The 23121-nt window shown below is 39.2% G+C and overlaps 1 protein-coding gene across 3 annotated transcripts; it reads left to right on the forward strand.

Moving 5' to 3' along the window:
- Nucleotides 1-481: 481 nt before the first annotated feature.
- Nucleotides 482-22466, forward strand: LOC140629906 (rho GTPase-activating protein 20-like). Of its 3 annotated transcripts, none has more exons than XM_072819385.1 (10): nucleotides 485-659; nucleotides 2455-2564; nucleotides 3372-3561; nucleotides 4782-4893; nucleotides 8163-8338; nucleotides 11618-11727; nucleotides 12245-12434; nucleotides 13688-13799; nucleotides 17652-17828; nucleotides 19235-22466. In XM_072819385.1, the coding sequence occupies exons 1-9, from the start codon at nucleotides 501-503 to the stop codon at nucleotides 17798-17800; spliced, it is 1308 nt and encodes a 435-aa protein (XP_072675486.1). In that variant the 5' UTR covers nucleotides 485-500; the 3' UTR covers nucleotides 17801-17828; nucleotides 19235-22466. The 3 variants fall into 3 exon arrangements, with proteins under 3 accessions (XP_072675488.1, XP_072675486.1, XP_072675487.1); XM_072819386.1 differs by having other exon boundaries at nucleotides 502-558; XM_072819387.1 differs by lacking the exons at nucleotides 13688-13799; nucleotides 19235-22466 and having other exon boundaries at nucleotides 482-659; nucleotides 17652-17825.
- The last annotated feature ends 655 nt before the right edge of the window (nucleotides 22467-23121 follow it).

Raw genomic sequence — 23121 nt, forward strand, 5'->3', positions numbered from 1 at the left:
AGGAAATGTAATCAGATAATAAGAAGAGAGCATTTGAGCTTTTTTTTTTTTAAAGAGGAAGAGAAATAGAGATAGTAGGAATGGAGGATACAATCACTTAAAGAGGAATCAACAAATGGGAAATGAGTATGGCAAAAAGATTTCCATACTTGGGGAAGAGCATCTATGTAAGGGAATAAGGAAACAAGACTGGTAAATTAGGAGACAGGCGAGGATTCCACAAAGGCCTTGAAACACGGAAGTTTGATTTAAAAGGGTAAATTCAATGAAAAAAATCTGATTAAAATAAGTGATTACAATGTTTCAGTGTATGACTCTAAGGTGGATTTTGGGTAGAAACTATAGGGAGACATTGACTAAAGAATCTAAATTGACTTTACTCCTTCCAGCTCTAAAACCATATACCATCACATAGCCTAGCTCTTTCAAAAAGGTAGCAAGCTTTTACTCTGGGCTTGGGATATGAAATGCCATATACTCTTCTTTTTTTCTTACAGGATATGCTTTCCTTTATCAATGAGAAAGGACCACTCACGGAAGGCATATTCAGAAAACCAGGTAGTATAAAGTCATGTGGAATCCTAAAGAAGAAACTAAATTCTGGAGACAGAGTGAGGCATTACAGCAAATCTGTTCTTGTGGTAGCATTTGTTTTAAAGGTGGGGAAAGTTCTAGCTTTATCCACACATGAGTAAGTCAAGCTGTGATTGGTGTCTTTCATTATGATTGCCCAAGGAGCGACATGGGCAAAACTGATTAAGAACTTCTCAAACTGGAAAACACTTCATGAATTCAAAATTTAAGGAATCTACTGTAGGAGTTAAAAGCCCCATACATGAGAAATACTTTCTGTTTTCAACACACACCACCCCCCTGAAGACTCCATGCAAAATACTAATACTAATATGACTACTAGTAATAATAAGAAATTTCAAAATATACACTGACACCTACATAATGTTTACCAAAGCAAACATCTGCTTTTGATGACTTCCTCACCACACTCCTAATGAAGGCAGTTTCCAAAAGAAAACTCATATGAAACATTTGAAGATAGGTATAGAAGTTCACAATAGTAAGCACATGTTTACTTTATGAGGAATCTAAAAAAGGCTCAGTGAGGCAACCAATCATTCTTAACCATCATTGTCTCATTGTCTCCTGTTTCTTAGTGCCTTTTATAAGTCATGGAGGAAGGATTTTGCCATTTGTGTCTCCTTTCACCACATCCTAGGCATCCTTTAGTTAATATTTGAGATGTCTATCCTGCCATCCAAGGTTATAACGACATGGTAACCACCTCTAGCTACATGCCTCTTTTGATAAATCTAACTTTTGGAGTAGGTGCAACAGACAAAAGTACTTTGGTATTCTGAAAATTCAGTAGATCGACTCAAGAAATGGATTACTTTGGAAATTATACAGCTACATAACAGATATCCCATTCTATTGCTAAAATGGTAATGGAGAAAGATGTGAGAACTAGAATAGAGAATTTAATCCATCTAAATTGGCACTTGCTAACAGCTCTCAACAAAACTATGTTAAGGCAGTAATGATGACACTCTTAGAACCAAGGTCATATGTGGTCCTTCCTTGTCACATTTGGTCTTTCCTTGTCCCCCATTACTGTTTAACTATATGAAAGATACCAATAGTCTCTGACCACTACTACACTGGGCTAGAGTAAAACACGCCAGTAAATATATATATAGGCATCAAGACACAGGAAAAGAATGATCATCCATTAGGTACTTGAATACCATGATAAGTGTTTCCCTCTTGAAGGTGCACACATACAATGATGTTTCTAGCAAGACTTAGTAGGGTCTTTTCTATTTCCGTGTTATAGGCACAGACTAGGAAGATGGTGACCACGTGTGCATAGAGTTCTTAGACATTTCTGAAGCTTTCCCTACCTAAAGTTGACTAATCTTTGTGGAGAATCAGACTCTGCAACCTTGGCCTGAATAGTATCATGTCAAACTCTCTGGAGAATTGGTCTACACTAGAAATGAATACATCCTCAGGACCATCATAAGTTTGCCATTAGACTCTCTACTTTTGTATAGTTCAGGAAAGGAAGAATGATGCAATTATGAGAGTAGCTTTTGTAGTAGTTTGCATAAAAGCACACAAAAGAGTAAGTGCCATATGATGGAAGGGAGCTTTGTCTTCCTTTCCACTGAAGGCTATGCTCTGCTTTGATGCTTTCATTTTTGTTAGAGAATATCCACAACCTGCTTTTGCATGTACAAGTCAATGGAGAGTCAAGCTGACCCCTATGTGGGTCACAGTTTGGGTATCTATGAAGGAAGTAGGAACTCAACTGAAGTTTTCAACTAAGTGTTTTCTCTGTGATATTTCCAATATATATTTTGTATTATATATGCATATATATGTGTGTGTGTGTTTCTGTGTATATTTGTGTGTATTTTTTTTTATCCACATAAGGATTTTCTTGAAAATATCGAAGGAAGTTTACTTTCATCGGACCTCTATGAAAAATGGCTTGGTGTTCTTGACGAAGTGACTCAGAAGGAAAAAATAAATGCTGCCCAGAGGTAATGATGCAATAATTACTCTACTCTGGTCATGGCTCAGAAATACAGCCAATATACCATTACAAAATATTGGTTTCCTTCTTGCCACTTTGACCACTAAAATAACATTCAATGCCAAATGGTTTCTTTTTTTTTAATAATAAATTTATTTTTTATTGGTGTTCAATTTACCAACATACAGAGTAACACCCAGTGCTCATTCCGTCAAGTGCCCCGCTCAGTGCCCATCACCTATTCACCCCTAGCCCCTGCCCTCCTCCCCTTCCATCACCCCTAGTTCATTTCCCAGAGTTAGGAGTCTTTATGTTCTGTCTCCCTTTCTGATATTTCCCACACATTTCTTCTCCCTTCCCTTATATTCCCTTTCACTATTATTTATATTCCCCAAATGAATGAGAACATACAATGCCAAATGATTTCAATTCTTCTCACCCACGGAGGCCAGTTTCACAATACAGGCATGCCTTATGGCTATTATTGCTCTTCTCCTGACCTTATTAAGTAGACTCCTTAGTCATTGTACAACTTCTGAATATATGAAACTGGTAGACAAGTCAGTGGCCTAAGAGAGATGCCAGAGCATCAACAGCACTGGTATAATCTTAAGTTTGTCAAACATATAACCATAGAGAGTTAGCTCAGAAATTGAATTCGGTAAAACATATTTGTATACATTCATGCCTGGAACTCTGCTACAGCAGGTTGTATACTATATCTAGTAAGATGTTCTCTGCTCTCCATCTCTATACTTCCAGCTGCTAAGTGCAATGACTTGCCTTATTCAAAAGTGCATCTTTCTGACTTTAGGCTTCTAACACAGCTGCCAAAAGCGAATGTTGTTCTCTTGCGATACCTTTTCGGTGTGTTATACAACATTGAGCAACAATCCTCATCCAATCAGATGACAGCTTATGATTTATCAGTGTGTATAGCCCCAAGTATTCTTTGTCCACCTAATACCTGCAGCTTGGAATTGGAAGACAACTTCATTAAAAAGGTAGAGAGATCTTTCATATGTGTCCCCTGGGGTTTAGAATCCATGCTTTGAGTCTGAAATGTGTAGTAGTAATTACGAAGGATCAGTTCTGAAAAGTGCACATCTTCATAGGCTTTCTTGGAATGGCAGAGTTTGCTATCCTTCTCTGGTGGAATATGGGAAGGGGTGTTGTTAAATTGCGAAATATAGAGCAGTTGAGTCGCTTCTTTCCCATCCAGGAGATTCAATACTAGACTGACTAAACAAAAGAAAGAGAAGAGTGGCATAATATGATAGAAAAGACCTGGGCTCCGGAGTTTGACAAGCCGAGGTTCAACTCTCAGCCTGATCCTTGAAGGGGGAGCTTGTAACTTTGGGCAAAGCCATGGCTTCCTCATGACACAATGGTAACAAGACCCAGCTCCTGTGGTCATTACTGGCACATCCTAGGTGATTCAGTCACTATGAGCGCCCATGGCTCCAAACACATTGGCCGTGCTCTGCAAGTTGTGGCTCATTTAGAATAATACTTGGCTACTCTTTTGCCTCTGCTACATCAGACAGAAACTAGTGAGATATTGCAGAACATCCTAATGAAGCCACAGATTCCTAATAAGATGACAGCTTTTCCCCAAGCTCATGCCTAGAGCCAGCATTAGGCAAAGCAAGACATGAGAAGGGACTGCGGTTAGACAGACCGACATGTTTTCTCTCCAGACCTGTGATTTTTACTCAAAAACAAAACAAAACATCAAAAAAATCCACAGGAATATCCTCTTTCCAAAAAACATTCTTCCCTCTTTAAGAAATGGATTTCATAGGATTTTGTCTATGCTTTACACATTTTAATCAGATATTATCCTAAGTTACAACCCAATATTTTCTGGAAGTAAAATTTTACACAATAAGTAAAGTTAAGAAGGTAGGTTGCTTTGAAAACTATTCTAGTTTTAAAGATGTAACCATTGGTATCACAATGTTAGGTATGAAATTAGGCGACAAATTAGGACTTTAGCCCACTGACTAGTAGAATTTTAAAATCTGTACCCAAAGTGCAACGGAAAGTATCACACTAAGTTATTTTATTAGAGAACATGGGTTTCTATATATTATTATCAACTCTGAATTGTTCATAGAAGTCTTTCACATTTTTGGTTAGATCCAAGGTCTATAAACAAAATGTGACTTATAACTCTTCCATATAAAAAAGAGCACCCCATTGTGTTCTTTTTGCATTACAGGCTACTCTTATACAGTTTTTGATTGAAAATTGCCTCGGGATATTTGGAGAAGACATCACTTCTCTCTTGGGAGAGAATTCAAAGAGTTGTCATAACAATGAGAAGGCTGCAGGTACTGTGAATAGTTTAATAGGCTTTAGGGAGACACAGACAGCAAGGTTGCCAGGGGTCATGGCAGATACTTAGCCCTGTTCTGGAGCCCAGAGCATCCCCAGGGCAATGATTCCCAGCTGCTCCTTCTTCTGAAGGCTGGCTAGCAGGTCAGGGAGGCTTCACACTGTTGGAGACCCAAGATAGCATAGAAACTTCAAGACGTTTCTGGCAGTATTAGGAAATAGCATGGTATGATACAGTGTTTGGGGATTTTTTTTAACACAATTTTAAATGGATCCCACATCTATATTATATATGTTGTTAAGCATATAATGCATAATTATTAATTTCTACTTATAATATATAAATGTGCTCTGGTTGAAACCAGAGCAGGGGGGTTTTATTCCTGCTCCATCCTCTTTTTGATCAATGGCTCTTGAGGCACCACAGGATTCCGGTGCTCTTTAAAATGAGTTGAAAAGAACCAGCGTCATTGAGAGAAAAGGACTTGACTTGATGTCAAACCTAGGTATTTGTGTATTGGTGCTGGCTCTCAATTGGTCCCCATGTCTTCAATAAGGTAGCTTCTCCTCCTTTCATATGGTGGAGGAAGAGTTCCCAGAAGCAAGAGGGACTTTTCAAGAGTTAATGTGGGAGAGGACTGTGCAAAGGACCACGCCAAAGGTGGTGGTTTACAAGATGAGGAGGCATTATTTCTTAAGACCACACATCATAAAACTCACAGCAACACCATTACACACATATCCTTTCCTTCACTGGCTTTTCCTCCTCAGTTCTGTACACCAGCATTTCCTAAGGGGTATTCCAAGTAGGGTAGGAAGAATCTTTGAAATACTAACTCATTTTTTTTACCTGAGATATTCCTTCCCTCATCCTTCTTCCTGTCTTAAGCTGCCTTAAGAGACAACTCACCTCCTCAGGGAATAGAAGCAAGAGGAGAATATGAGGAAAAGGGTGCTCTTTGATGCTTATGAGTCTTAAAGACTTAGCTTTCTAGGAAACAGAAATGATTCATGGCATAGAGTAGAAGATTTAGGTGGCAATCCCAAGGGGAAAAAGCCCAAAACCACTAGGTAGGTACATGGGATATCTGCACCATTTCCTGCATGGAAACCAAATGGAAGCAGAAATTCCTCACAGAACAGTGAGCTGACATGTCTAAGAACAATGGGACCCTCTATGTCCATGCAGAGTTTCTTATACCTCAACATGGAACATGTATCTCCTTCAGTCCCAGAAGAGTATGGAAGAAAAAGAAAGTCACTGGGTGTGAAAGACATGCCTCAGCAATAGGAGTACAGGCCAATTTCCCAGGACCAGAGAGCAGTCTGGACCCCGCAGCGGCTATTTATATACATCAATGACACAGAGCAATCAGATAAGTGGCACTTCACCATTTTACAACCTGTCTGGCACCAGAACACTCCAGAACAGACACACTCATGGGGGCAATTAAGAAAACCTAAATCTCTACCAGTCTCAGAACAGAGAACCAAACTGGACAACAAGTGAGCTATTTAGAACTACAGAACTGTACATTTCTGACTTATGCCAGTGTATAGACGGAGATTGCTATCAGTGCATATAGAATATATGATCCATGCATTGTTTTCCCTTTCCCAGAAAGGGTTCTCTCGTCAAATAGGCTTGGGAAATTCATATTTTCCTTTTGGAAGTCAAATGCACCAGTTTTTCCCAGATTTATTTGACATTATTCGACCCTTTTGAAGCGACCCCATTCATTAATGATCCTGGAAATATTTATTGCCTTGTGCCGAGTAGTATCTTATATATTTAGTTTAACTTGGTGTAGGCAGCATCATTTATGTTACAGTTGAGCAAACCAAAGCTTTAAAATGCTGAGTTTCGGGATCCCTGGGTGGCGCAGCGGTTTGGCGCCTGCCTTTGGCCCAGGGCGCGATCCTGGAGACCCGGGATCGAATCCCACATCGGGCTCCCGGTGCATGGAGCCTGCTTCTCCCTCTGCCTGTGTCTCTGCCTCTGTCTCTCTCTCTGTAACTATCATAAATAAATAAAAATTAAAAAAAAAATAAATAAAATAAAATGCTGAGCTTCCTAAGTGGCAGAACCAGGATGCTTCTGGTGCAGTGCTGGCCCCACACGAGTGGAGGTGCTGATGCACGTACTATATCCCAAAAAAGCCAAATTGCCCAGTGTTTAAGGTTATTTGGTGAAATGTTCCTCATCTTTTTATCCTTCGACAGCTTGTCTCATCTGTTGACTCTTAAAGCAATCGGTTATTTAAGAAATGTTAAGATATCTTCAAAGGGAAACATTCACAGCTGAGCAGTAGAAATTTGAACTCAGCTTCTCGCTGCTGATCTCCTTTTCTTTGGAAAGTTCTTCCTTCAATAGGGAATGTTGAGTAATTAAAAATCATCTCTGGAAACTGGTGGTCTATCAATGCATTCCTAACCTCTTATTGTTTTGCATTTTCTATGTTTTCTTTCAAGCCTTGTACTTGTATGTAGGTGTATATACACATGTATGTTTGAGTGTGTGTGTGAGGAAGTGTGTTTCCACACTTCATTGTGGTTTAGGCTCTTTACAGTAAATGTTAAACATATTTAACCAAAAACATCATCTCTGGGTGGGTTGGTGGGGTTGACAAGAGAACACAGACACCACATAGCCAGCATGTAATGACTACTTCCCAAGGACCCTGACTGCAGAAAGTCATCCTTGAAGATGGCCCAGAGCAGTGGAACCAGAGAAGTAGGGGTCAGGCAGATTGTGTCCTGATAGGCAATTCCTTTGGATGGTAGAAACTTGAGCACTCAGAAACCCAAGGAGAGAATCTGAGGCTGAGGGGAGCCTGGTTGTGAAAGCACAGGATTAACAACCTAGCTTGATTTGCATACCAAAAACTTATAGCTCTTAAAATCAGAAAAAAATAAAAAAATAAAATCAGATCTGATACCTGAACCCACTGATCACACCAGTAGAAAACAAACACCTACAGTTTCAGTGCCTCCAGATCAGTGTAATGGCAGTAACTGATGGCAGAGGAAATAATCACTTTGAGTCTGATCAAGTCCCTAGGTTTAACCATCAGTCTGAAAGTTATTGGCAAGAACTCATCAATGCCATGAGGATGCTGTTAGCCAACATCAGAACATGGAGAGTTCTACACAACAAATGACTCAGTTTCCCTCTTCTAGCCTCTACAATGAACATGCTGTATAATGGCAATGGTGAAAATAAGTCTACGTGAATTAAAACACACTAATCCCCCTTCTTCCTTAGATTCTGTCCAGAACACCAAGGAAAGCAGTGCTTTCACAAACTCGTCCTTTGGCCACTGTGCTGGCACTTGGCAGAACAACCAGTGCACAGCTGCACCGTCTGAAAAATCAGGACAGCTCTTTGGAGTTTCCCTCACGGATATATTTCATAAGGACAACTTCCCGTTCCCAATACTGGTAGGTCTCAGTTTGGTCTTTTATTGCCTTCCTGAGGAGAGGGACCTCGGAGAGGCCAAGTGTCCTCATGCAAACCTACCCCAAATGGAGAAATCATTAGACAGCACCTGGCTTTGGGTGAGAAACTTGGTAGTGTCATTTGATTTACCTACTGCAGAGTCATGAGGCCAATACACTGAACGACGTTTTGTCCATTCCACTTGTTTCCACAGAGACCCATGTAGGCCTGTTCAGATCAGTCAAAATGGACTCTGTGTGCATGAATCATCTTCACATTCTGCTGTTGTCTTCCTAAACTCACAGTAGTCTCAGGTCTCTTTCAACTGAGTCTACTTAATCTAACAACTGAAAACATCTTACCTAAGCATAAAGACTCATCTGGAGGCATATATGAATCTGCTAATTCTAAAAGAGGATGTTAAATGACAGCCAGAGTTTGGCCTGTGTTATCTCCAATCGGTGTACTGAATTGTCAGTATGGAAATTTGCAGAGTACCCAGGACCTCTGCAATGCTGCACTAGATTTGGGAATGTTATCCTAGTGGTGAAGAAATTAACCACGTTAGTTACATGCTAGCTGCTACCCCAGTCCTTGCATCACAGCAATTTTAGGGGGTAGCTAGAACTATCATCTTCCACACATTATAAATGGATTAGAAAATTTTCAGTACAGTTCGCATGTGCCCCAGGTAACACAGTAGATCAGAAGCATAGTAGGTTTCTGAACCTTAGGTCCATCTGACTCCAGCGCTTATATCTTTCTACACTGTAGGGAGAGGACATGAAGATAGAGCAAAGGACGTTGAAAGACTCATGAAGGGAATGTAATCAGAGAATAAGAGAGTATTTGAGCTTTTCTTTTAAAGAGGAAGGGAAATAGAGATAGTAGGAATGGAGGATACAATCACTTAAAGAGGAATCAACAAATGGGAAATGGGTATAGAAAAAGATTTCCATATATGGGGAAGAGCATCTATGGAAGGGAATAATGAGAAAAGACTGATAAAGTAGGAGACAGGTGAGGATTCCACAAGGCCTTGAAACACGGAAGTTTGATTTAAAAAGGGTAAAGTCAATGAAAAAAATCTGATTTAAATAAGTGATTACAAAGTTTCAGTGTATGTAAGGTGGATTTTGGGTAAAACTATAGAGAGACATTGACTAAAGAATCTAAACTGACTTTACTTCTTGGAGCTCTAAAACTGTATACCATCCGATAGCCTAGCTCTTTCAAAAAGGAAGCAAGCTTTTGCTCTGGGCTTGGGATATGAAATGCCATATACTCTTCTTTTTTTCCTACATTATGTGCTTTCCTTATCAAATCAAAAATGACCACTCATGGAAGGCATCTTCAGAAAATCAGCCAGTATAAAATCATGCAGAATCCTAAAAAAGAAACTAAATTCTGGGGACAGAGTGAACTTGGACAGTGAATCTGTTCTTCTGGTAGCATCTGTTTTAAAGGTGGGGAAAGTTCTAGCTTTATCCACACATGAGTTACTCAAGCTGTGATGGTGTCTTTCATTATGATTGCCCAAGAAAAAACATAGGCATAACTGATTAAGAACTTGTCAAACTGGAAAACACTTCATGAAATCAAAATTTAAGGAAGCTACTGTAGAAGGTAAAAGCTCCTTACATTAGAAATACTTTCTGTTTTCACCAAACACCTCCCACCTGAGGACTCCATGCAAAAGACTAATACTAATGTGACTACTATAATAATAAGAAATTTCAAAATACACATTAACACATACATAATGTTTACCAAAGAAAACATCCTGTCTCTGATGACTTCTACACGATGCTCCTAATGAAGGCAGTTTCCAAAAGAAAAATCACATGAAAAATTTGAGAATAGATCTAGAAGTTTACAATAGTAAGCAAATGTTTACTTTATGAGGAATATAAAAAGGCTCAGTGAGGCGACCAATCATTGTTAACCATCATTGTCTCCTGTTTCTTGATGCCTTTTACTTTATAAGTCATGGAGGAAGGATTTTGCCATTTGTGTCTCCTTTCACCAGATCCTAGGTATCCTTTTGTTAATATTTGTGATGTCTAGCCCACCATCCAAGGTTGTAACGACACAGTAACCAGCTCTAGCTACATGCCTCTTTTGATAAATCTAACTTTAGGAGTAGGTGCAACGGACAAATGTAGTTTGGAATTCTGAAAATTCAGTAGATCGACTCAAGAACTAGATTAATTTGGAAATTATACAGCTACATCACAGATATCCCATTCTATTGCTAAAATGGTAATGGAGAAAGAACTGAAAACTAGAACAAAGAATTTAATCCATCTACCTTGGCACTTGCTAACAGCTCTGAACAAAACTATATTAAGGCAGTTATTATGGCACTCTTAGAACCAAGGTCATATTTGGTCCTTTCTTGTCGCAAGTGGTCTTTCCTTGCCCCCCATTACTGTTCAACTATACGATAAATAGCAATAGTCCCTGACCACTACTACACTGGGCTAGAGTAAAACACACCAGTAAATATATATATAGGCATCAAGACACAGGGGAAAGAATGATGATACGTTAGGTACTCGAATAGCATGATAAGTGTTGCCCTCTTGAAGGTGCACACCTGCAATTGATGTTTCTAGCAAGGTTTAGTAGGGTCTTTTCCATTTCCATGTTATAGGCACAGACTAGGAAGATGGTGACCACGTGTGCATAGAGTTCTTAGACATTTCTGAAGCTTTCCCTACCTAAAGTTGACTAATCTTTGTGGAGAATCAGACTCTGCAACCTTGGCCTGAATAGTATCATGTCAAACTCTCTGGAGAATTGGTCTACACTAGAAATGAATACATCCTCAGGACCATCATGAGTTTGCCATTAGACTCTCTACTTTTGTACAGTTAAGGAAAGGAAGAATGAAGCAATGATGAGAGTAGCTTTTGTAGTAGTTTGCAAAAAAGCACACAAAAGAGTAAGTGCCATATGATAGAAGGGAGCTTTGTCTTCCTTTCCACTGAAGCGTACGCTCTGCTTTGATGCTTTCGTTTTTGTTGGAGAAAATCCACAACCTGTTTTTGCACATGCAAGTCAATGGAGAGTATGAGGTGAACTCCGTGTGGGTCACAGTTTGGGTATCTATGAAGAAATTAGGGACTGAACTGAAGTTTTGAACTAAGTGTTTTCTCTGTGATATTTCCAATATATATCTTTTATCATATATACATATATTTGTGTGTGTGTGAGTCTCTACATCTCTGTGAGTGTGTCTGTTTGCATGTATTTATTTATTTTTCTATCCACATAAGGATTTTCTTGAAAATATCGAAGGAAGTTTACTTTCATCGGAACTCTATGAAAAATGGCTTGATGTTCTTGACGAAGTGACTGAGGAGGAGAAAATAAATGCAGCCCAGAGGTAATGATGCAATAATTACTCTACTCTGGTCATGGCTCAGAAATACAGCCAATATACTATTAGGAAAATATTGGCTTCCTTCTTGCCACTTTGACCACTAAAATAACATTCAATGCCAAATAGTTTCAATTCTTCACACCCACGGAGGCCAGTTTCAGAATACAGGCATGCCTTATGGCTATTATTGCTCTTCGTCTGACCTTATTAACGTGGACTCCTTAGCCATTGTACACCTTCTGAATATATGAAAATGGTAGACAAAAGTCAGTGGCCTAAGAGAGATGCCAGAGCATCAACAGCCCATGGTATAACCTTCAGTTTGTCAACATTCAACCGGAGTGGGTTAGCTCAGAAATTGAATTCGGTAAAACATATTTGTATACATTCATGCCTGGAACTCTGCTACAGCAGGTTGTATACTAGATCTAGTAAGATGTTCTCTGCTCTCTGTCTCTATACTTCCAGCAGCTAAGTGCAATGACTTGCCTTATTCAAAAGTACATCTTTCTGACTTTAGGCTTCTAGCTCAGCTGCCAAATGTGAATGTTGTTGTCTTGCGGTACCTTTTTGGAGTGTTATACAGCATTGAGCAAGAATCCTCACCCAACCAGATAACACCTTATGATTTATCAGTGTGTATAGCCCCAAGCATTCTTTGTCCACCTAATTCTGGCAGCTTGGAATTGGAAGAGAACTTCGTAAAAAAGGTAGGGAGAGCTCTCATATGTGTCCCCTGGGGTTTAGAATCCATGCTTTGAATCTGAAATGTGTAGTAGTAAATTGGATGGATCAGTTCTGAAAAGTGCACATCTTCATAGGCTTCCTTGGAATGGCAGAGTTTGCTATCCTTCTCTGGTGGAATATGGGAAGGGGTGTTGTTAAAGTGGGAAACACAGAGCAGTTGAGTCACTTCTTTCCCATCCAGGAGATTCAATACTAGACTGACTAAACAAAAGAGAGAGAAGAGTGATGTAATATGGTAGAAAAGACCTGGGCTCTAGAGTTTGACAAGCCAAGGTTCAAATCTCAGCCTGATCCTTGAGGGGGGGAGCTTGTAAACTTGGGCGAAGGCATGGTTTCCTCATGACACAATGGTAACAAGACCTAGCTCCTGTTGTCGTTACTGTCACATCCTAGGTGTCTCGGGCACTATGAGCACCCATGGCTCCAAACACATTGGCTTTGCTCTGCAAGTTGTGGCTCATTTAGAAAAATACTTGGCTACTCTTTTGCCTCTGCTACATCAGACAGAAACTAGTGAGATATTCCAGAACATCCTAATGAAGCCACACATGCCTAATAAGATGGCAGCTTTTCCCCAAGCTCATGCCGAGAGCCAGCATTAGGCAAAGCAAGACCTGAGAAGGGACTGCAGTTAGACAGACAGACATGTTTTCTCCCCAGCCCTGTGAGTTTTTACTCAAAAAAAAAAAAAAAAAAAGAAAAGAAAAGAGAAAGAAAAAGAAAACATCAAAAAAAAATCCACAGGAATATCCACATTCCAAAAAATATTCTTCCCTATTTAAGAAATGGATTTCATAGGATTTTGTCTATGCTTTATACATTTTAATCAGATATTATCCTAAGTTACAACCCAATATTTTCTGGAAGCAAAAGTTTACAAAATAAGTAAACTTTAAGAAGGTAGGTTACTTTGAAAGCTATCCTAGTTTTAAAGATGTAACCACTGGTATCACAATATTAGTTATTAAATGCCACAAATTAGGACTTTAGCCCACTGACTAGTAGTATTTTAAAATCTGTACTCAAAGTACAACAGAAAGTATCATTCTTTCTTATTTTATTAGAGAACTTGGGTTTCTATATATTTTTATCAACTCTGAAGTTTTCATAGAAGTCTTTCACATTTTTGGTTAGATCCAAGGTCTATAAACAAAATGTGACTTCTAACTCTTCCATATGAAAAAGAGCACCCCATTGTGTTCTTTTTGCATTACAGGCTTCTCTTATACAGTTTTTGTATGAAAATTGCCTCGGGATATTTGGAGAAGACATCACTTCTCTCTTGGGAGAGAATTCAAAGAGTTGTCATAACAATGAGAAGGCTGCAGGTACTGTGAATAGTTTAATAGGCTTTAGGGAGACACAGACAGCAAGGTTGCCAGGGGTCATGGCAGATACTTAGCCCTGTTCTGGAGCCCAGAGCATCCCCAGGGCAATGATTCCCAGCTGCTCCTTCTCTGAAGGCTGGCTAACAGGTCAAGGGAAGTTTTACACTGTTGGAGACCCAAGAAAGCATAGAAACTTCAAGACGTTTCTGGCAGTATTAGGAGATAGCATGGTATGATACAGTGTTTGGGATTTTTTTAAACACATTTTTAAATGGATCCCACATCTATATATATGATATATGTAGTTAAACATATAATGCATAATTATTTATTTCTACTTATATAAATGTGCTCTGGTTGAAACCAGAGCATGGGACTTTTATTCCTGCTCCATCCTCTTTTTGATCAGTGGCTCTTGAGGCACCACAGGATTCCAGTGCTCTTTAAAATGAGTCGAAAAAAACCAGCATCATTGAGAGAAAGGACTTGACTTGATGTCAAACTACCTCTCTAGAGTACAAACTCCAGTGCCCCATTTATCAGCTATATGACCTTTTGCCAATTACTCTAGCTCGGTATCACTTTATTCATGCCTAAAATGTGGATAAAAATAATGTCTAAATCTTAGAAATGTTGTCAAGATTCAATAAGATAAAGGATGTAAAACACATTTCTAAATGGCAATGAATAGAACTAGGATACGTTCCCCTGGACTAGTGCGAGTATTATTGGAGCCTAGCTAATCACAGCTCATTGGCAACACCCCATTTTTTGTAAAACGGAGTTTAGATTCAGAACCTGGAGACACACATCATCAATCCCTCCATACTTTTGACATGTCTTAGTTTTACGACATATACCTCATTGTGTTGAGGGAAGCTTTTGGATAATCCGTGTCATCAGGAATTAAGATGAGTCAGTGCTGGTGTAAGACAAGTGTTTGTTTTTTGTGTCATCACTGACAGAAAAACAAACTGTTGAATCCAAGCCTGTGAGAGTGATAGTGATTTCCAAAAGAGCACAACTGCAGAATGCTACCAAGTCCCCATCTGGCATGGGTCCATCCACCTACATGTCTATAGTTTAGTAAGTCACTGAAGACTGGAATCTCCATAATGACCCTTGACACTTCCTCTTTATCTCTTTTTCCAATGAATGAGAAATGAACCCCTTCCAAGACCCAGCTATTTCCATTTAAAGTTTTTTCCTTGGTCCCATATATTCATATTGAGGAAATCTTCCCACAAATTATCTCCTCTTTCTTCAATGCCTATCATATCCTATGACATGGTTTTTGAATTGTATTGTACTGTGTTGTGTTGTATACTTTTATATGGATAATAAAAATCATTCCATAACCTAGTAGGTTAGACAACCATTTCTTTGGTTATGATTCACATAACACATCAGTGGAGGTTCATCTGAGCAGTTCTGGTCTCAGCTGAGGGAACTTGTGCACTTGCAGTTAGCCTGCAGCTCATCTGGAGCTAACCTAGGTGTTTGTGTATTGGCGCTGGCTCTCAATTGGTCCCCATGTCTTCAATAACGTAGGTTCTCCTCCTTTCATATGGTGGAGGAAGAGTTCCCAGAAGCAAGAGGGACTTTTCAAGAGTTAATGTGGGAGAGGAATGTGCAAAAGACCACGCCAAAGGTGGTGGTTTACAAGATGAGGAGGCATTATTTCTTGAGATCACACATCATAAAACTCACAGCAGCACCACTACCGCACATATCCTTTTCTTCACTGGCTTCTCATTCTCAGTTCTGTACACCAGCATTTCCTAAGGGGTATTCCAAGTAGGGTAGGAAGAATCTTTGAAATACTAACTCATTTTTTTACCTCAGGTATTCCTTCCCTCATCCTTCTTCCTGTCTTAAGCTGCCTTAAGAGGCAACTAAATCACCTCCTCGGGCATAGAAGCAAGAGTAGAATATGAGGAAAAGGGATCTCCATGTTGCTTATGAGTTTATCAGAGTTAGCTTTCTAGGAAACAAAAATGATTCGTGGCATAGAGTAGAAGATTTAGGTGGCAATCTCATGGGAAAAGCCAAAACCACAGGGTAGGAGTATAGGATATCTGCACCTTTCCATGGATAGAAACCTAAAGGAAGCAATAATTCCTGACAGAATAGCAAGCTGACATGTCCAGGAAAGATGGGGCACTCTATGTCCATGCAGTTTCTTATACCTCAACATGGAACAGATCAGTTAGTAAAAGTATCTCCATCAGTCCCAGAATAGTTGGGAGAAATAGAAAGCCACTGGGTGTGAAAGACATGCCTCAGCAACAGGAGTACACACCAACTTCCCAGGATCAGACAGCAATTTGGACACTTCAGCAGCTACTGTATACACCAATGACACAGAGCAACCAGATAAGTGGCACTTCACCAATTTACAGCCTCCCCAGCACCAGAAGACTCCAGAACATAGACACACTCATGGGGGCAATTAAGAAAACCTAAATCACTACCAGTCTCAGAACAGAGAATCAAACTAGGCATCAAGTGAACTATTTAAAACTACAGAACAGTACATTTCTGACTCATGCCAGTGTATAGACAGAGATTGCTATCAGTGCATATAGAATATATGATCCATGCATTGTTTTCTCTTTCCCAGGAAGGGTTCCCTTGTTAAATAGGTCTAGGAAATTCTTACTTTCCTTTTGGAAGTCAAATGCCCCAGTTTTCTTCCACATATATTTGACATTATTCCACCCTTTTGAAGTGACCCCTTTAATTAATCATCCTGGGAACATTTATTGCCTTGTGCAGAGTAGTGACCAGGTGTTTAAGGTTATTTGGTGAAATGTTGCTCATCTGTTTATCCTTCGACACCTTGGCTCATCTGTTGACTCTTAAAGAATTCAGTTATTTAAGCAATGTTAAGGTATCTTCAAAGGGAAACATTCTTTTGAGCAGTAGAAACTTTGAACTCAGCTTCTCACTGCTGATCAACTTTTCTTTGGAAAGTTCTTGCTTCAGTAGGGAATGTTGAGTAATTAAAAATCATCTCTGGAAACTGGTGGTCAATAAATGCATTCATAACCTCAGGATACCTTGTTTTCCTTATTCTATGTTCCCTTTCAAGCCTTGTGCTTGTGTGTAGGTTTATATATACATGTATGTTTGAGTGTGTGTGTGAGGAAGTGTGTTTCCACACTTCATTGTGGTTTAGGCTCTTTTCAGTAAATGTTCAACCTATTTAACCGAAAACATCATCTCTGGGTGGGTTGGTGTGGTATCACAAGGGAACACAGCCACCACATAGCCAGCATGTAATGACTATTTCCCTTGGACCCTGACTGCAGAAAGTCATCCTTGAAGATGGCCCAGAGCAGAGCAACAGAGAAGTAGGGTCAGGCAGATTGTGTCCTGAGAGGCAGATCCTTTAGATGTTAGAACTTGAGCACTCAGAAAGTCAAAGAGGAAATCAGGCTGAGGGGAGACTGGCTGTGAAAGCAGAGGATTACCACACTCAGTTTGATTTGCATACCAAATCCTTCTAGCCTTTAAAATCAGATCTGACACCTGAACCCACTGATCACTCCAATAGAAAACAAACATCTACAGGTTCAGTGTCTCCTGTTGCATTGCAAAGACAGTAACTGATGGCACAGGAAATACTGACCTTCAATCTGATCGAGTCTCAGATCAGTCTGAAGGATATGAGGAAGAACTCTTCAACACCATAACGATGCTGTTAGCCAACATCAGAACGTGGAGAGTTGTACACAACAAATGACTCCGTTTCCCTCCTCTAGCCACTACAATGAACATGCTGTATAATGGCAATGGTGAAAATAAGGCTAAGTGAATGAAAATACACTAACCTCCCTTCTTCCTTAGATTCAGGCCAGAAGACCACTAAAAGAAGTCTTTTCAGAAGGTTAGCCTTTTGGTGCTGCGGTGGTACTTGCTGGAACAACAAGTGCACAGCTGAGCCTTCTGCAGAACCCAGAGAGCGCTTTGGAGTTCCCTCTCGCGGATATCTGTAGTAATGACAACTTGCCCTTCCCAATTCTGGTAGGTCTCAGGCTGGTCTTTTATTGCCTTCCTGAGGAGGGGGACCTCAGGGAGGCCAAGTGTTCTCATGCAAACCTACCCCAAATGGGGAAATCAATAGACAGCCCCTGGCTGTGGCTGAGAAGCTTTGGTAGTGTCATTTGATTTAGCTACTGCAGAGTCATGAGGCCAATACAGCAGGACAACTTTTTGTCCATTCCACTTTTTCCCAGAGACCCATGTAGGCCTGTTTAGATCAGTCAAAATGGACTCTGTGTGCATGAATCATCTTCACATTTTCCCATTGTCTTCTGAACTCACAGTAGTCTCCGGTCTCTTTCAACTGAGTCTACCTAATCTAACAACTGAAAACATCTTACCTAAGCCTAAAGACTCATCCTGTGCCAAGTATGAATCCATGAATCCTAACAGAATATGTTAAATGACAGTCACAGAGGCATCTTCAAAAAATCAGCCAGTATAAAATCATGCAGAATCCTAAAGCAGAAACTAAATTCTGGGGACAGAGTTAACTTGGATAGTGAATCTGTTCTTGTGGTAGCATCTGTTTTAAAGGTGGAGACTTCTAGCTTTTTCTGCACATGAGTATGTGAAGCTGTGATGGTGTCTTTCATTATGATTGCCCACGAACTGACATAGGCATAACTGATTAAGAACTTGACACACTGGAAAACAGTTCATGAAATCAAAATTTAAGGAAGCTGCTGTAGGAGTTAAAAGCCCCTTACATTAGAAATACTTTCTGTTTTCACCACACACTGCCCACCTGAAGACACCTTGCCAAATATAATACTACTATGACTACTAGTAATAATAATAATAATTAATAACAATATAATATCAGTCCATTCATCCCTAAAATGTGGATGAAAATAATGTCTAAATCTTAGAAATGTGGGATCCCTGGGTGGCGCAGCGGTTTGGGGCCTGCCTTTGGCCCAGGGCACGATCCTGGAGACCCGGGATCAAATCCCACATTGGGCTCCCGGTGCATGGAGCCTGCTTCTCCCTCTGCCTGTGTCTCTGCGCCTCTCTCTCTCTGTGACTATCATAAATAAATAAAAATTAAAAAAAATAAATCTTAGAACTGTTCTACAGATTAAATAAAATAATATATGTAAAATACATTTCTGAAAAAGCAGTTAATGGAACTAGGAGAAGTTTCCCTGAGACTAGTGTGAGTATTATTGGAGCCTCGCTAATCGCAGCTCACTGGCAACACCCAATTTTGTTAAACGGAGTTTAGATTCAGAACCTGGAGACACATATCCTCAATCCCTCCATACTTTTGACATGTCTTCATTTTTTCTTTAGTGTAATCCATATCATTAGGAATTAAGATGAGTCTAGTGTCATGTCTGACAGTATGCTGTTATAAGACAAATGTTTGTTTTTTATTTCATCAGTGACAGAAAAACCACCTGTTGAATCCAAGCCAGTGAGAGAGAGAGAGTGATTTCCAAAAAGGCACAACTGCAGAATGCTACCAAGTCCCCATCTGGCATGGGTCCATCCACCTACATGTCTACAGTTTAAGTCATTGAAGACTGGAATCTCCATAATGATACTTGACACTTCCTTTTTCTTTATTCTTCCCATGAGTGAAAAATGAACCCCTTCCACGATCCAGCTATTTCCATTTAAAGGTTTTTCATTGGTCCCATATATTCATATTGAGGAAATCTTCCCACAAATTATTTCCTCTATCTTCAATGCCTACCATATCTATCATATTACATAGTTTTGTATTGTGTTGTGTTGTATGTATTTATATGAATAATAATCATTCCATAACTCAGTAAGTTTGACAACCATTTCCTTTGGTTATGATTCACATAACACTTCAGTGGAGGCTCATCTGAGCAGTTCTGGTCTCAGCTGAGGTCACCAGTGCACTTGCAGTTAGCCTCAAGCTCCTCTGGAGCTTACCTAGGTGTCTATTGTTGCTGTCTCTCAATTGGTCCCCATGTCTTCAATAAGGTAGCTTCTCCTCCTTTCATATGGTGGAGGAAGAGTTCCCAGAAGCAAGAGGGACTTTTCAAGAGTTAATGTGGGAGAGGACTGTGCAAAGGACCACGCCAAAGGTGGTGGTTTATAAGACGAGGAGGCAATATTTCTTGAGACAACACATCATAAAACTCACAGCAGCACCAGTACCACACATATCCTTTCCTTCACTGGCTTTTCATCCTCAGTTCTCCACACCAGCATTTCCTAAGGGGTATTCCAAGCATGGTAGGTAGAATCTTTGAAATACTAACTCATTTTTTTACCTCAGGTGTTCCTTCCCTCATCCTTCTTCCTGTCTTAATCTGCTTACAAGGCAACTAAATCACCTCCTCAGGGCATAGAAGCAAGAGGAGAATATGAGGAAAATGGAGTTCTTTGTTGCTTATGAGTTTTACAGATTTAGCTTTCTAAGAAACAAAAATGATTTGTGACATAGAGTAGAAGATTTACGTGGCAATCTCATGGGAAAAGCCCAAAACCACTAGGCAGGTACATGGGATATCTGCACCATTCCTGGATGGAAACCAAAAGGAAGCAGAAATTCCTCACAGAATAGTGAGCTGACATGTCTAAGAGAGATGGGGCCCTCTACATCCACGCAGAGTTTCTTATACCTCAACATGGAACAGATCAGTTAGTAAAAGTATCTCCATCAGTCCCAGAATAGTATGGAAGAAATAGAAAGCCACTGGGTCTGAAAGACATGCCTCAGCAACAGGAGTACAGACCAATTTCCCAGGACCAGAGAATCAAACTAGACATCAAGTGAGCTATTTAGTACTACAGAACTGTACATTTCTTACACATGCCTGTGTATAGACTGAGAGTGGTATCAGTGCATATAGAATATATGATCCATGCATTGTTTTCCCTTTCCCAGAAAGGGTTCCCTTGTCAAATAGGTTTGGGAAGTTCATGCTTTCCTCTTGGAAGTCAAATGTGCCAGTTTATTCCACATTTAGTTGACATTATTTGACCCTTTCGAAGTGACCCCATTAATTAATGTTCCTTGGAATATTAATAAACATTTCTCTAAATTTATTTCTTAGGTCATAGTTTAACATTCCACTCCCTGCTTAGAAGCCATCAATGGATTTCAATAAATCTTTGGTGTTTTCCTTTTTTTGTCCAAAAAAAAAATCTCATCTTTAAAATCCTCCCCAATGCAGCCTGCTCTAGTAATTAGTATTGTCTTCATTCTTTCCCAGTGCAGATCCTTTAGTTTAGCTGGGTCAGACATATCCTTGGTTCCTGAACACAGCACACTCACTTTTCTACTATAATTCTCACCTCTTCTTGGACTCTGCATTGCCACACACTATGTAGGCTAGCCATTTGGGTTCTCCAATCCCAGTAATTTCACAAAGCCTTTCTGATCTCAATTTAATTTTTTCTTTATAAAATATGAGCACCTAACCCTACTAGACAGTGGCTCACATGCTGCTTTGACCATCAGGAATTATGCTGATGTGTTCATACGTTATACAGAAAATCCAAATTCCTGAGGTAAACAACTGTATCTTGTGTTAGTTTTATAGTACTTTTAAAGCCTGGCTAAATGTCTACTCAAAAAAATGTACGAATTAATATGTTCAATTTTCTAAGAGTATAGAGATTTTATAGAGACTGGTAGAAACTGCAAGTTTTAAAACATGAGGTTGAACACAGCACATGAAATTTTAGGGGGCGACAATAAGACATAGGTTTGAGTAATTGTTTTAGATATGACTTCACAGGCTGAGTCACATGTTCTTGGATAGACTATTTTTATTCATTATACAAACAACGTGATATTGGTGTGATATATTTGGGAATAATTGCATGTTTGTATGAAATTTAAATATCAACAATCCAGAATAAAAGGGGCAAAACACATAGCTGGGTAAGGCATCTGTGAGTTTTTAAACCAAGGAAGATATTGGAAAAAAAGGAAAGAAAGAAATTGACAAGAAGAGGAGATAGAAATACAAGGAGGTATAGAAAAGCTGAAACAACTAATTTGTCAATTGTGACTCATAGAAGAGATTTCTGACATAGGGAAATAGTTAATAAATGTTAGTTTTGCCCTCAGGATACTCCAGCATAATATCTCTGAGAACAGCAATTCATTTCTTAATTTTGAAGAAAAGATCCTGAGAACTCTGATAAACTGTAAAAGGATCTAACTGCATAATCTAGAATGAGTGACAGGCAATTAGGTGTTCCCCATTGGCCTTTACCATACCTGGGAGTAAGATGTGTGTAATCATTAGTTAATATGCACTTAGTGATACAGTTAAGGTTAAACATGTCTAAAAGTAAAATAAAGGTACTTAGAATGACTATCTTACTTTATTCCAGAAAGAAAGTTACTCACAGGCTACCAGTATAAGAAAACTATTTCTCAAAATTGGTGGATCAATTACCATGATGAATCTCTCTCTCTCTCTCTCTCTCCCTCTCTCTCTCTAATAACACTCAGTTTTTATTCATACGAGGAACATGTAAGAATTTGGTGAATGGAATATATACCAGTACAAGAAACCAGCTTTTTTTCAGAGAGCACTGAACAATGCCTTTTATATTTTTCTGTAATTCTTTCTATGCTAGTCGAATGGGCCAATAAATACTCTGAAGATTTATAGTGGATGGTGACTATTTTCCAGTTTTGTTTTGTTTTACTTCCCCATAGCATAACTGGTGCTACGAGCAAATTGGTTTCTTCATAGTCTTGGGCCTCAATGTCAGTATTAATTTAGTTGGCTTACTCTTTTAAAGAATGAAGTCATTCCTTTGTCAAATAAAAGAAACAAGTAGAAAAACCAAACTGCCAAAGGAAAATTGTAATTTCTTAAAGTGGATAAAGAGAAACTGCTTTATAAGAATGGGAGGTTTTCCAAAATGTAAAAGTATAAAACTAGTTGGGAAATAAATAAACAAAACAAAGCAACACCATCCTCAGGATAATAATTATCTCTGTGCAAGGAAAGACTAGGATTAGGAGAAAGGGGAAAGAAAGAAACTCCAAGCACACATACATCAATTTAAATTCTTGGAAGATTTAAAAATGCTTACACTTCACCATGTGCTTCATACTTCTGAAGAACATGTTGTAGGCAACTTGATCATATAAATATCTACCACATACCCATGCATACACAAACGCACACATTGAATTGTATATGTAAACATACAGAACACTGTTAAATGAGTAAGTAAACAAACGACAGAAATTTTAAGATTTTGTATTTATTCATAAGATACCGATAGACAGAGGCAGAGACACAGAGGGAGGAACAGGCTC

Source organism: Canis lupus, unplaced genomic scaffold, assembly GCF_048164855.1.
Source record: "Canis lupus baileyi unplaced genomic scaffold, mCanLup2.hap1 Scaffold_352, whole genome shotgun sequence".
Lineage (NCBI taxonomy): Eukaryota > Metazoa > Chordata > Mammalia > Carnivora > Canidae > Canis > Canis lupus.